The following is a 12,728-nucleotide window of genomic DNA, read 5'->3' as shown; positions in this document are numbered from 1 at the left end:
CCTCCCCCTCCTTCTTCACTGACCTTGGTGTCTGCAGAGTTGTTCCTCTCACATATTCTCACTCCTCTCTCCAGCTGCAATTGCTGTTGCGCAGCAACTTTTTTCCCCTTCTTAAATATGTTATCATATTTAACACTACCACCGTTGCCAATTGGCTAAGCCTTGGCCAGTGGTGGGTCCATCTTGGAGCTGGCTGGCACTGCCTCTATTGGACACAGGGGAAGCTTCTAGCAGCTTCTCACAGAAGCCACCCCTGTAGCACCCATGCTACCAAAACCTTGCCACGCAAACCCAATACAAGACCTCTGGATTGGGTGGATTCGGGAGTAAGAGTATGAGGTTAAACTGACTTACATACCCAGAGCCTGATTCCATTTCCTTGAACATACCTGTAGTGGCACTGGAACATGAGGAGATTTTGTTTTCTTCCTTTGGACCATTAAGCTTAGATCATCCATTAAGATCAGGTGGCCTTCCTTTTTTTTTGTACTTAACGGCTTAGCTTAAAATGTGAATGTTTTGTTTATTACAAGTTTATCTTTACCCTAGTCTTTTTTATATGACCATTTTGAAAATACATAGATTTTAAATCAGGCAGTGGAAGTCTTCGGATAAAATGTTTTCTTGTAATCTTGTTTGTATTCTGCATGTGGTTTATAGCAATACAGCTTGTTTAATTTTCTTTCTTTTTCACAGTTTCTGGCAGATATGGAAAATAATGCACTCTTTAGGGATGACATTGAATGTCAAAAACTCATTATGGAAGCAATGAAGTACCATCTGTTGCCAGAGAGACGACCTATGTTGCAAAGTCCTCGCACCAAACCTAGAAAATCCACAGTGGGTGTGTTGTTTGCAGTTGGAGGAATGGATGCAACAAAAGGTATTGGCTTATATAATGATTAGTTGATGAGCAGTTTTGTTTTTTTTTTTTAAAGAAATGTTTGATAGATGTTTTTACAACATGTTAATTCTAAAATTCAAAGATTCTACAGTATAGAACATGAAACGTCTTAAATGTACACTGTTTATTAGGTTAAAAAAACCTATGTGGCTTTGATAAAACTGTAAACACTCTGGAAGCTAGTTTACAGAGTTACGATTGATTTGAAATTATCCAGGGAATATCTGATTTCTGAGTAGTGAAATGCTGAATTGAGTGAAAACTAATCTTTATTTACTTGAGCGGGAAGTAATTTGGAAAAGGAAGAAAATTACAGAAAGGGCACAAAGGTGACCTGCACATGCACTAAAAAAAACCCAAAATATGCTTTTTGGCTAACTGTTAAATGGTTCTGTCAGACCTACTTGGATTTTCTTTTTATAGACACTTCCATACTGTTTAATGGTAGTTAGAAGGATCTGGCAAGTTAGAAAAGTTAAGTCACAGAAAGTGTTTTCTTTCACTTGTTTTAAAATTAGCACTTTTAGTACTTCATGTCAGATAGCTTCAGATTTTTTTCCTAGTATTACAAAACAGTTGATTTCAATATATAATTGCATTTCACAAGGGTTGTTTTATATTCCTAACATTTGTATTTCTAAAGGCTTGATTCTGCAAAGCAGTTAGAAATCCTGCATTTTGTCTTGAAAAGCACTGAGAAAGTCCTCCTTTATAATGGTGCAGTTAATTCCTGAAGAAGTCAAAAAAGACTATTTGTATACATAGAATTAAGAACATACTGCGGGATGTCATGCTGTCTTGTGGGATCCACATATTGCTGAAATAAAAACTATCCTAATAATTCAGACTTTTCTATAACTTGCGTATGTTGTCATTCAGGAGCTACAAGCATTGAAAAGTATGAACTTCGTACCAACATGTGGACTCCTGTTGCAAACATGAATGGACGAAGATTACAGTTTGGAGTTGCAGTCTTAGATGATAAATTGTATGTTGTTGGTGGCAGAGACGGACTGAAAACATTGAATACTGTGGAGTGCTATAACCCTAGAACAAAAACCTGGAGTGTAATGCCACCTATGTCCACTCATCGTCATGGTCTTGGTATGTTGAGTTCTTAAATGCTGAATGCATATTTTTAAAAGGTTATCTGTTTTAGGATTGGTCAAAAAACATTCAGAAATTAAGTTTAGGGGAGTGGAAACCTTGTTTTAATGCCAACTGCTTATTGAATGTCTTTTCTCCTTCAGATTATATCCAGCATTGGCTACCAAAAGGCAATTTCTTTTCATTTGTTTTTAAATATTTTGTGGTGCACACTGGACTGTCACTAGGAAAATGTGATCTTTTTTCCCCTTATCCAGAAGCGATTGGTTTTGTATCTGTTTTTTTAGGAGTAGCTGTATTGGAAGGTCCCATGTATGCTGTAGGAGGACATGATGGCTGGAGCTACCTGAATACAGTAGAAAGATGGGATCCACAGGCTCGTCAGTGGAACTTTGTAGCCAGTATGTCAACCCCAAGGAGCACTGTTGGTGTAGCAATATTAAATGGAAAGTATGTGAATGCAACTTCTGTTTTCTATCTCATTATTTTAATGTAATTACAGGACCATCCTAAATGACTATTAATAATTTCTCTTGATAGATACCTGTTGATAGCATTAAGAACCAAGTTTCTTCACTCACAGAAAAGATACTGTATTGGGTCAAGCAAGCTTCCCCACAGCATCACAGTGCCCCTCAGTATTGCTTATGAGACACCATCTTTATGGGCTAATAAGTAGTTACCATCTCCTTAATACAGACGGGAGCAAATGGTTGTTCTTTCACTGAGACTCCAGTGATTTTCTCTTACTGTGATAGTTTGAATCAACAATCAACTTCCAAAATTACTGTGAAGTTGTGGAGGAGTACTCATGTTATATTGCATTAACTCAGAACAGTAAGCTCTGGCACAATGAATCGAATCTGGAGTGGTATCTGAAATTTCTACAGCTGTTTTTCAGTGAAAATATGCCTAATTCCTAATACAAAGCATATTCAGACAACTAGGTCATTTTATGTTGCAGTCACAGGAAATGGCTGGAAGTGACCTCAAGGAGTTCCCTAATCCATTCTGCTACCCCAAAGCTGAATCAATTATATCTAAAACACTCATAGCCAGAGTGATCTTGTTCTTAACCTCCAGTGGTAAAGATTTCATAATTTCCCTAAGCAATCTACTTAACTATTAATATACCTGTGAAGTTCTCCTCATGTCAAGCCTTAAATACCTTTTGCTGATTTATATTATTATTGTTTGTACTATCCAAAGTGAACATGGAAAATGCATCTTCTTTCCTATTTGCAACAGCCTTTTGTATTTAAAGACACATGTCCCCTCAGTATTCTGTCATCAGGACTGAATAACTCTAGCTCCTTCAGTCTTTATTTGTAGGAATCTGTGATTCCTAGACTTTGATTGATTTTCATTGTTTTCCTTTGGACTAAGTGTAATTGTTCTATAGCATCCCAAAATACAAGTGGTACTTGAATCAAGCTATTATGAAAATAAAAATCAGTTGGAATCACAGAATCTTAGAATAATGTGGATTGGAAGGAATCTCTGGAGTAATCTGATCCAACACCAACTCAAAGCAGGGCCAACCTTAAAGTTGGCTCTAGTTTCAAAGTTAACTGAGGTAGCTCAGGTCATATATGAGTTTTGAGTATCTCCAAGGATGGAGATTCAACAGCCCCTCTGGACAACCTGTTCTGATATTTGACCACCGTTGTACTGAACATTGTTCTTCTAATATCCAACTGAAATTTCCCATGTTTGAACTTGTTTCTTGTTCTTCCTCCTTTCACTGCATACCTCTGAGAATGATCTGTCTTCTATAGTGATGGTTGAAGACAGCTGTAAGATGCCTCCTTAGCTGTCTCAAGAATTCTTAAGACTGCACAAAGGCAGTTCTCAACCTCTCCTGATGTGTTATATGTTCTAGCTCTTCATCATCTTAGTGATCATCGGCTGGACTTGCTCCAGCATGGCAAGATCTTTCTTCTACTGAGAGCCCAAAGCTGGACACAGTATCCAGAACCAATCTTGTATGGATCAGCCATCATTACTTCAAGGGCATACTGATGACTTGTCTGCCAGGACTTCCAAGTCTTTTTTTGCTAAGCTGCCTCCTCTCCTGTACTATTGCATGGGAATATGCCATTCCAGGTGCGGGGCATTGCATTTGCCTTTGGTGAACTTTGAGACTCCAGTCAGCCCACTTTTCTAGCCTGTCTAGGTCTCTCTGAATAGTAACCAAGCCTTCCAGCAGATCGGCAACTCCCCTTAATTTGATATTATCAGTAAACTTGCTAAGGCTGATTTCCGTTACATCTTTCAGATAATTAATGAAGACAGTGAGCAGTATCAGCCGCAGTATCAGCCTGGGAGGAATGCCACCAGTAACCAGCTGCCAGCTGGACTTCATACTGCTGATCACAGCCCTTTGAGCCCAGTAGTCCTTCCAGTTTTCCACCAGCCTTGAGTGGGCTTATCCAAACCATATTTTGCCAGGGTGGCTACAGGAATACCATAGTAGACAAAGCTAACCTGATTTGCTGAGTAGTATTGTGGTTGTGGCAGAATATTTACACTCTCTTGACCAAAAATTTTCACTTCCTGCTTATGTACTATCTGACGCATCTTCCTTGAGCTGTTTGAATATCATAAGGTAGCAAAAACCTTTTCACGCTTTTTTTTTTTTTTGGAAGGTTAGTCTCCTGCTAAATTAGTACAGCTGAAATGCACCTACAAAGGGTCCTGTGAGATCTGGAACAAGTCCAGGAATGAGTGGAAATGCTCACTGGGTGCAGGAAGGAGGGAAGAACTTGAACAACCAGCAAGCCGAGTGCCTTGGGCTGCCTTGGAACTGCAGTCTCAGATGCCTAGTTAGCTCTGAAGCTTCCTATATATTCAGCAGAGAGTCCCAGGTGTGGTGAAAAGCACCAGAATTAGAGCCTCACATTTCTCTATTACTATTGAACATTCCCTAGACTTAATGTAGGCAGCAACACTAGATGCCTATAGCTAAAAAGCTTAAAAGTGCATGCAGCATTTCAGCTGGGGGAGCAGTAACTTCTGCACTTTCTAGTAATACCTATCTGTAACTTGATATATTTCAGATGATTTGCTCAAAACCTTCATATTGAGAAATTAATATATCTTTCTCCATGTCCAAAATGTGAAATCACTGCATAAGTGATCAAAACTCTGTCATGTTTTGGGGGGAGGTAAGGTGGGGGGCTTCATTTAAATGCTATGTTGCATAAAGGATTGATTTTTAGTCACGAACTTTTTGGAACTGCAACAGGATTTTTTAATATCCTTCAGTACATTCCTTACCTTAAACAAGTTGTGTCATTAAACATGGGAACTTCCATGGAAATGTATTTTTTAAAAGGGTATTAAAATTATTACTGAGAACTACTAGGTCAACCATATTTACAAGATGTTTGTATTTAAGTTTGTTGGTCAGTGTATTTAAAAACCCAAACAATGGTGTTGCCAAACTGAGGGCATCTTGAAGAGTGCTTCAGAGTAACTGTTGTAAATTGGTCACACTATCATCATATACAGTATCTAATGTTTGTTTGATTATTTAACCATACTATAATGTGCCTTAGGCTAGGAAAGGATTTCATTAATGGTATTTTAGGTGATCTCTCAAATGAGACTTCACTTCTGATGTGTTGCTTCCTTTTTAGAATGGCTTCTGAGTTCCTGCCTTTCCAAATAATAGTACTGGGCATTTCTGCTTCTAAGCATAGATTGCTCATAAACTCTGTGCATAAACTCTTTATCAAGTTTGATTATTTGATTAGTTTTAAAGATTCATCAGTCATGGAGTGCTCCTAAAATCAATCTTTTCCTTCTAGCCTTTCCAAAAAGTTGAAATTCTTTGCTAATACCAAATGCTAGAAACCTTTTTGTTAGAACTGAGCAAACTAGGCCAGCTAGTGGGTGTGAGGAACTTAACGTAGCACTGTCATTCATAAACTAAAGCTCAGGTCCAGAAAAATACTTGGATGGTTATGATGAGGCAGGGCAGAGTTGTTGCATGCACAGATCAGATCCACTACTGAATTTGTCCCTCTGAACCTGCTAGAAATGGGCCTTTGTCTGTCAAGTCACATAAGTAATTTTGAAAATGTTAGCTATATGCATAACACACATAAATGCTGTGTTATAGATATCAATTTTCTGTAGATTATTATTATTCTTATGCGTTGATCACGACAATGGGAAAAGATTGGAGCAAAATCTTATCTGAGTTTTTGCAACAGAACATTCTATTGAAAGTTGAAAGTCTCCTTCTAAACTTCCCTTTTTAATAAACTTGAGAGTCCTTCACACATCATTGGAAACTTTCTCTTGTTCAGACAATATTTATTTACTTTTTTTATTTATTTTGTAGGCTTTATGCAGTTGGTGGTCGAGATGGAAGTTCGTGTCTTAAGTCAGTAGAATGTTTTGATCCTCATACAAACAAATGGACCCTCTGTGCTCAGATGTCAAAAAGAAGAGGTGGTGTAGGTGTAACCACCTGGAATGGGTTCTTGTATGCAATAGGTGGTCACGATGCCCCAGCATCAAACTTAACATCCAGGCTGTCAGACTGCGTAGAAAGGTAATATTCTGATGAAGGCATATCCTGCTAGTACTTCTAATAGTGCTAGTCTATAGAGTGATATATGGGAAAAGCTGTAAGTAGAAACGGAATAAAATAGGCGTGTTATTTTCAGCATGAGCAGAGGAAACTTACATGTAAAAACATACTGTGTTTTTCATCATGATTCAAATGTTGCCAAGACAGATTATTTAAAGTGAATTCTCCCTAATGCACTTCATTTAGAAATATATTTTTTTTCTAACAGTCTCATTGAATGAATTATGATTGATTACTGAGAACAACTTGGAATTGAATGCTTTTAAAAATGGAGCAGAACTTCTTTCACACGAAAAGTCTGAGGGTCTGTGGATCCTTAAATATCCTATTCTTTCTTGTATTCCCTGATGACACTGGGAAACTGGCATGTAATTCAATCATTCCAAAGTTGGTATGTCTTTATGTAAAGTTATTAGTGAATGATTGTATTACAAATGGCAGAAGCATGTGTGATCCATAAAATAATTAAAAATTACAGTAAATACTTCATAACACACTGCATTAAGTCTTCACTGGCATTTCAAGTATTTCTGAAATGTGCTTTAGTTCTACACACACACACACACACACAGAAATTGTAAAACTTCTCTTCTTTGCTGTTACCTCCCAACACTTACAGTGATTCTTCATCTTTTACTAAATTTCTTTATGCTGGGAGATGTGATTTGCCCTCTACCAAAAAAAAGAAAAAGAAAACACACAAAACCCAAACCGACAACAACAACAACAAAGCACACCACAAAACAGAGCTGTAGTTTTCAAACTTTTCAGTGTCCTAATAGACCCCAAAATACGTAGTGTGGCCTATACCACTTAGTGTATGGAAGTTGCACTAAAAAGACCCCAGAAAGGCTTGCAGATAGGAAGCTACACCTTAGCAAATACCAAATTTTTAGAGGAATACAGATAATTAGAAGCCCAAGAGAAAGCAATAGATCCATGTATTTTTCTGCATCAGTATTCTCTGAAACAAAGTTACAGAACACATGACTTTAATAAATAGGAATCATTTTGTAATGCATTTTGTCCTCGCTCTTTAAGTGAGATGAAGTTGAGGACCATCAACTTCTTGGAAATATTTCCTTTAAAAAAAATTACCAGTTTCATAAAACCACACTAAGCTTCTGAGCATTTGTTTCCGACTATATTTTGCAATAAAAGTAGCTTTTCCCAGATAAATACATTGGTTTATAAATTAATTATAAAATAACTTAAATTGAAAAGTAAATTCTATATGTAGCTCACTAATCGTCCTCTTTCAGTACATTATACTTCTATTTGCAGCATGTGCTTCAGGCAGTATTTTCATGTTATGATTATGTTTGTATGCATTTCTGTAGTACTTTGACTAGAGAACTGCAGATAAAATTGTTAGAGCTCATTATATCTATGCTCTTCATGCAGACAAATTAAGACTAGTATCTTCCAAACTTGCTTTTAGCAAGTGTGATCTTAGGATGGTCTCTTAGCCAAATAAATATTTTCTTTGTATAGTTCTTTAGAGGCCTTCAGAGCTCTGTGATTATATCAGTTCTGCTGTAAGCATCTGTAATCTTAACATTGTCTCTTCCAGTCAGGTTAAAATATGTTCCTTGACGTAAGAATAGCATGAACTCTCCTATGTAGTTCTCAGTTTGACTTGTAAAGAATGTTGATATTATTCTAGAATCACATTTAATGTTTTTCATTAAACCATCTGTCTTTTACTGTGCTGATGCTTCTGATTATACAGAGCTATGATGAAAGAAGTATTGTAAATTGTCTTAAGGGTTCTGCATTTCCCCCAGAATTTTCTCAAACTGTTTTTTGGGTTGTTTTTTTTTTTAAATGGTTATCTTTCATGGCGAGTAACTCTCTTTACTACCACACTCAACTTTTAACAGCCTGTGCTTTGACATGTAGAAGTTACCACTTAGAGCAAGCACTTGCTTTACTACAGTAAGCAGAACTGTTTCTGGAGTGGTACGTTTAGACATACAATCAGAAATGTATTAAGAGCAGCTGTGTATGTATATGTATGTATTACTATATGGAAAGCAGCACAAAGTAGATATGTAGCTAGTACTGACTGTGTTACCAGATGACTAAAAAAATATTTTTAAAGAGAGTGTTTGGGGGGAAAAAGTCCTTTGAAATTAACACCCAAATCTGTGCTGTCCTAATAATACCTGCTTTCTACTACCTTGAGAGCGTCAGTTCCAGTACGTTTCTTCTATTGAATTTTGGCAACAGTTTTAGAGCATAACACAAATTATCTTTTAGGTATGATCCAAAAACAGATATGTGGACTGCTGTGGCCTCTATGAGCATTAGCAGAGATGCAGTGGGAGTATGTCTTCTTGGTGACAAATTGTATGCTGTTGGAGGATACGATGGTCAAACATACCTTAACACAGTGGAGTCTTACGATCCCCAGACAAATGAATGGACACAGGTATAGTTTCTGATCAGACCATATGCTACTATTTATCTTATTTCAAGCGTGCCTCTTTTTACAAGGAGGATTCAAATACTCCTTCTCCAAGAAGCACTTTCTTACTAGTCTGTTGTAAGTATCTCTTTTTTTTTTTCCTTTGTGTACCATCTCGAGATGATTTATCTTGAACAAACAGTTGTTAACTTCTAATAAACTGCCTGCCCTTCTTTGCCAGGAGTATAGCTATTTTCTTTGACAATTTCAGCTACTGTTAATAAAATGTATTGACATGTTCTCCAAACTGTCATAAAGGGTTCTGTTTACATGATTTCCTATTCTGAAGATAAATGATAAATGTAGATTAGTTTTAGCTCTAATGTGTGTCTCAGCAAGTTTATCAATTTCTTAAAGGTTTTGGTCATCTTTTAATAAATAATCCTTTCCTGATCTGAATGCTATGTACAGTGTGTGCAACTTTCAGGAAGCCTTTTCCCATTTCTCTTCACCCAGCTCAAAAAAAAAACAACCCAAAACCTCTTCAATTCATGACCAGAAACCATTACTGTCAAGTCAAAGCTTGGCTATTTTTACTTTTTTTTATAGCTCCAGGAATGTGCCTCTCTGTGGGAAGAGCACACACAAGGACATCCTGGGTAGGCTGTCCTTTGGTCTCTGCTGCCATTTGAGAGACCCTAAAGCGTCTACATCCACAGAAGGCTGGCAGATACAGCACAGAATCTGTGGGAGACCAAGGCCCTTCTGGAGTCCAGTTGCAGGCCAGGATGAATGTCCAAGGTCATCTAGAATAGCATTAGACACCGGTATTTAGGCAGGTGAATTCTGATCTCTTGAATAGGCTATCCCAGTAATAGCCCCAAATTGCTAATTCAAAGAGAGAACTGAACTGCTCTCAGTCAGAATCTTTGTAACACAGAAAACTGAGCTGTTCATTTCCCCCCACTTCATACTGCTGCAAGATCTTAAAACGTAAGTCATCTAGGAGGCTCATCAGAGCTTGGGGCCTTCAGTGGCAGTACTGGTAATGATAACCCATGGCATTATTTGTCCTGCTAAAAAAAAAAAAAAAAGCGTACCAGAGGAGAGAAACAGTGCTCACCATTGCATCTAAATGAATCTCGCATGATGTCTAGGTGGTGACCATCTGTATGTACCTTTTGTATGCTTAGCCTTGACCCTCTATATCTCACTGAATCCTGTGATCCCAGCATATAGGACAGTTCTGTACCCTTCCTAGAGGGATTTGGAAGTGTCTGTGTATCCTTCCTTCTCTTGTTACGTCAGCAGTCTGCCACCACTTTATCCACACACAACTCAGAAGAGGGCAGTGGAATTTTCTCAACTGAAGTTTGTCAGAGCCACCGACAGCTCAGGAGAAGTCTGTTGTTCCTGGGAAAAAAAGAAATAGGGAAGTTGGCATAAACATCCTTTTTAGTCTTCAGGATAATCTCTGTAGCACTTAGTGTGTTACTCACACACGCTCCAATACTATGAAGTTTAAAAGGGGAAGCTAAGGTGAGTGTTAGAAACTACCTTCCTCTTTTCAAGTCCTTAGAAACTACCTTCCTCTTTTCAAGTCCAACAGAATCTCAGCAGAAAAGGGTCTTGCCAGAAGTAACTTCTGTTTACAAAAAAAAAGAATAGGGACTGGGAAATTATTCTGATTTCAGGAACTCTTAACAGGATTTTATAAAATATTCAAGTAAAAAGGAGAGGTTGCCCCTGTCATGTTTGGCATTTTCTGTTTGAGAGAAAAATGCATTGTATTGCCAACCATTAATTACTCAGTTGTCAGACTGTCTAGCTCAGGTGTCCAGTTTGTACCATAACAAAGGACTTTTTTTCCTGTAATGCCAAGTAATTTCAGTTATCAATAAGAATTGTTTCATATTCTTGGGGTTTGCTATTGCTTTCAAAGTGCTTCACTCTATCATGTAAAATATCTTCACCTTTTCTGTGGGTTTTTATCCAAGGTTTGGACCAATTTGCTATTTTTTTTAAGTCCTGTTATCAGAGTGTGGGTGATATTGCCACTCTGCTGCAGCTGTACAACTATTATTACAAGCACTAACTAAACACTGTCAGTTTTAGGGGGGGGAAAAAATACTTAAAGCTGACTGCATTTATTTCACGGATTTTTTTTTTTTTTCCTTACAGGTTGCACCATTGTGCTTAGGAAGAGCTGGAGCATGTGTTGTGACTGTAAAACTGTGAATTATTTTCTCTGAGGGTGACATTCTGCTCCATAGACTCAGACGATTTCTTATTTCCTCAAGCAAACTACCAGTGCACCAATAAACACAAGGTGCAGGAATCTACCACGGCAAAGTGTTTGGTCTCAAGCTAACATGTACATGTTGTTCTTACGGACCAATATTAAGCACTTTTTAAAAAATCATCTTTGTTACCCATATGTTACAAGCATTCTATTTGTACAAAAATCAGCTGCAGCCAGCCAGTTGCCAGCAGAGGACTTCTGTTTAGGAAGTGCTAAGAAATGAGTAAACTCATTATTGAACTCGCTATAATAATCAAATGTTACAGATCCAGGGCCTTGATCCCCCAAACATGCGGAGGGATGATGCTATAAATGGATATACTGCCACTGATATAATTGAGTCTATCTTTGGGTGAAACAAGTTGTAGGATTGGACCCCATATATTTAATTTGCCTATAATAAACACAATTGGCTATCGGAGCTGCTACAAAGCAGGCTGACAAACCAATGCAAACCATGGTAAATGGCAGGTGTAATGCCTGCCTTGGAAATGAAGGTGTGTATTTGGTGAATCTTTTGCACTTTTACCATCATTCCTAGTTTAGCAAACTTTTTTATTTAACCAAAGCCTTATTTTAAATATTGTCTTATTATGCTAACAGAAATCTGCTATTTAATAATTTCTGCTGGAGATTTTTGACATCCAGTGTCTTTTTTGGATTTTCAGAGTTTTTATGTGAGGTGCAGAACACCGTACCTTTTTCTCTACTTTGCTTCTTATATTTACTTTGCTATTTTTAAGGAAAAATCTATAGGCGTGAGTTATTGGAAGAATTCTAAAGTGCGATTAAAGGTTAACCAATTTAAGTTTAATATTTGCACTTTGGAATTTTTGAAGCATTCCATTACATCTAGACTAACTACATTTTTACATGAGGCTTTGCACTAATTTGAAAAGTATAATTTTATAAGATTAAATGAAACAATTGTCTATCTTTCCAGTAAGGTTACTTCACAATGTAAAGGGCCCAATCCTGCAAGATGCTTAACTGCCACTATTGAAGCGTGTTCAGCATCTTACAGGAGAGTTGTGTGTGCCTCGCAGCATTCTATCGAATTAGTTACCTTATTTAACAGTTATCTAATTTTTTCAGATACTTTATAATTTGCCTTTCTTGCTGTTACACAGAATTGCTTTGAACGGTCTGAATGTTCTCGAAGTCTTTTTGTATTTGCTTTTCTGTGCCTTGTTCCTTATGTTTTCAGCTGTGCGTGTTTGTAATGGAAAATGGGAAGGTGTGAGCTCATCGAATGTTTTTCAGAAGTTTGCAGCGTCTGATACCCAAAGTCTTTGTACATTTGTAATTTTAAATGTGTTAATGCCCTCAGTGAACTATTTATTGTTTTAAAACAAATCACTAAGCAGTGAAACTTTGCGGTGAAACCTGCGCTGCTTGCGAC

The 12,728-nt window shown here is 37.4% G+C and overlaps 1 protein-coding gene across 1 annotated transcript in view; it reads left to right on the top strand.

Moving 5' to 3' along the window:
• The window catches only part of KLHL5 (kelch-like family member 5), a 62,708-nt gene extending 49,980 nt beyond the window's left edge, over nt 1–12,728 (top strand). Inside the window, exons 6-11 of the mRNA XM_009332455.1 lie at nt 697–883; nt 1,784–2,008; nt 2,299–2,461; nt 6,363–6,575; nt 8,877–9,048; nt 11,206–12,728. Coding sequence (XP_009330730.1) covers nt 697–883; nt 1,784–2,008; nt 2,299–2,461; nt 6,363–6,575; nt 8,877–9,048; nt 11,206–11,262 — 1,017 coding nt within the window. The 3' untranslated portion in view covers nt 11,263–12,728. The remainder of the gene's footprint in view (nt 1–696; nt 884–1,783; nt 2,009–2,298; nt 2,462–6,362; nt 6,576–8,876; nt 9,049–11,205) is intronic.

The sequence above is a fragment of the Pygoscelis adeliae genome, unplaced genomic scaffold (assembly GCF_000699105.1).
Source record: "Pygoscelis adeliae isolate BGI_AS28 unplaced genomic scaffold, ASM69910v1 Scaffold59, whole genome shotgun sequence".
Classification (NCBI taxonomy): domain Eukaryota; kingdom Metazoa; phylum Chordata; class Aves; order Sphenisciformes; family Spheniscidae; genus Pygoscelis; species Pygoscelis adeliae.
Note: the sequence above shows the minus strand (reverse complement) of the source record. Positions and strands in the feature narration are given on the sequence as shown.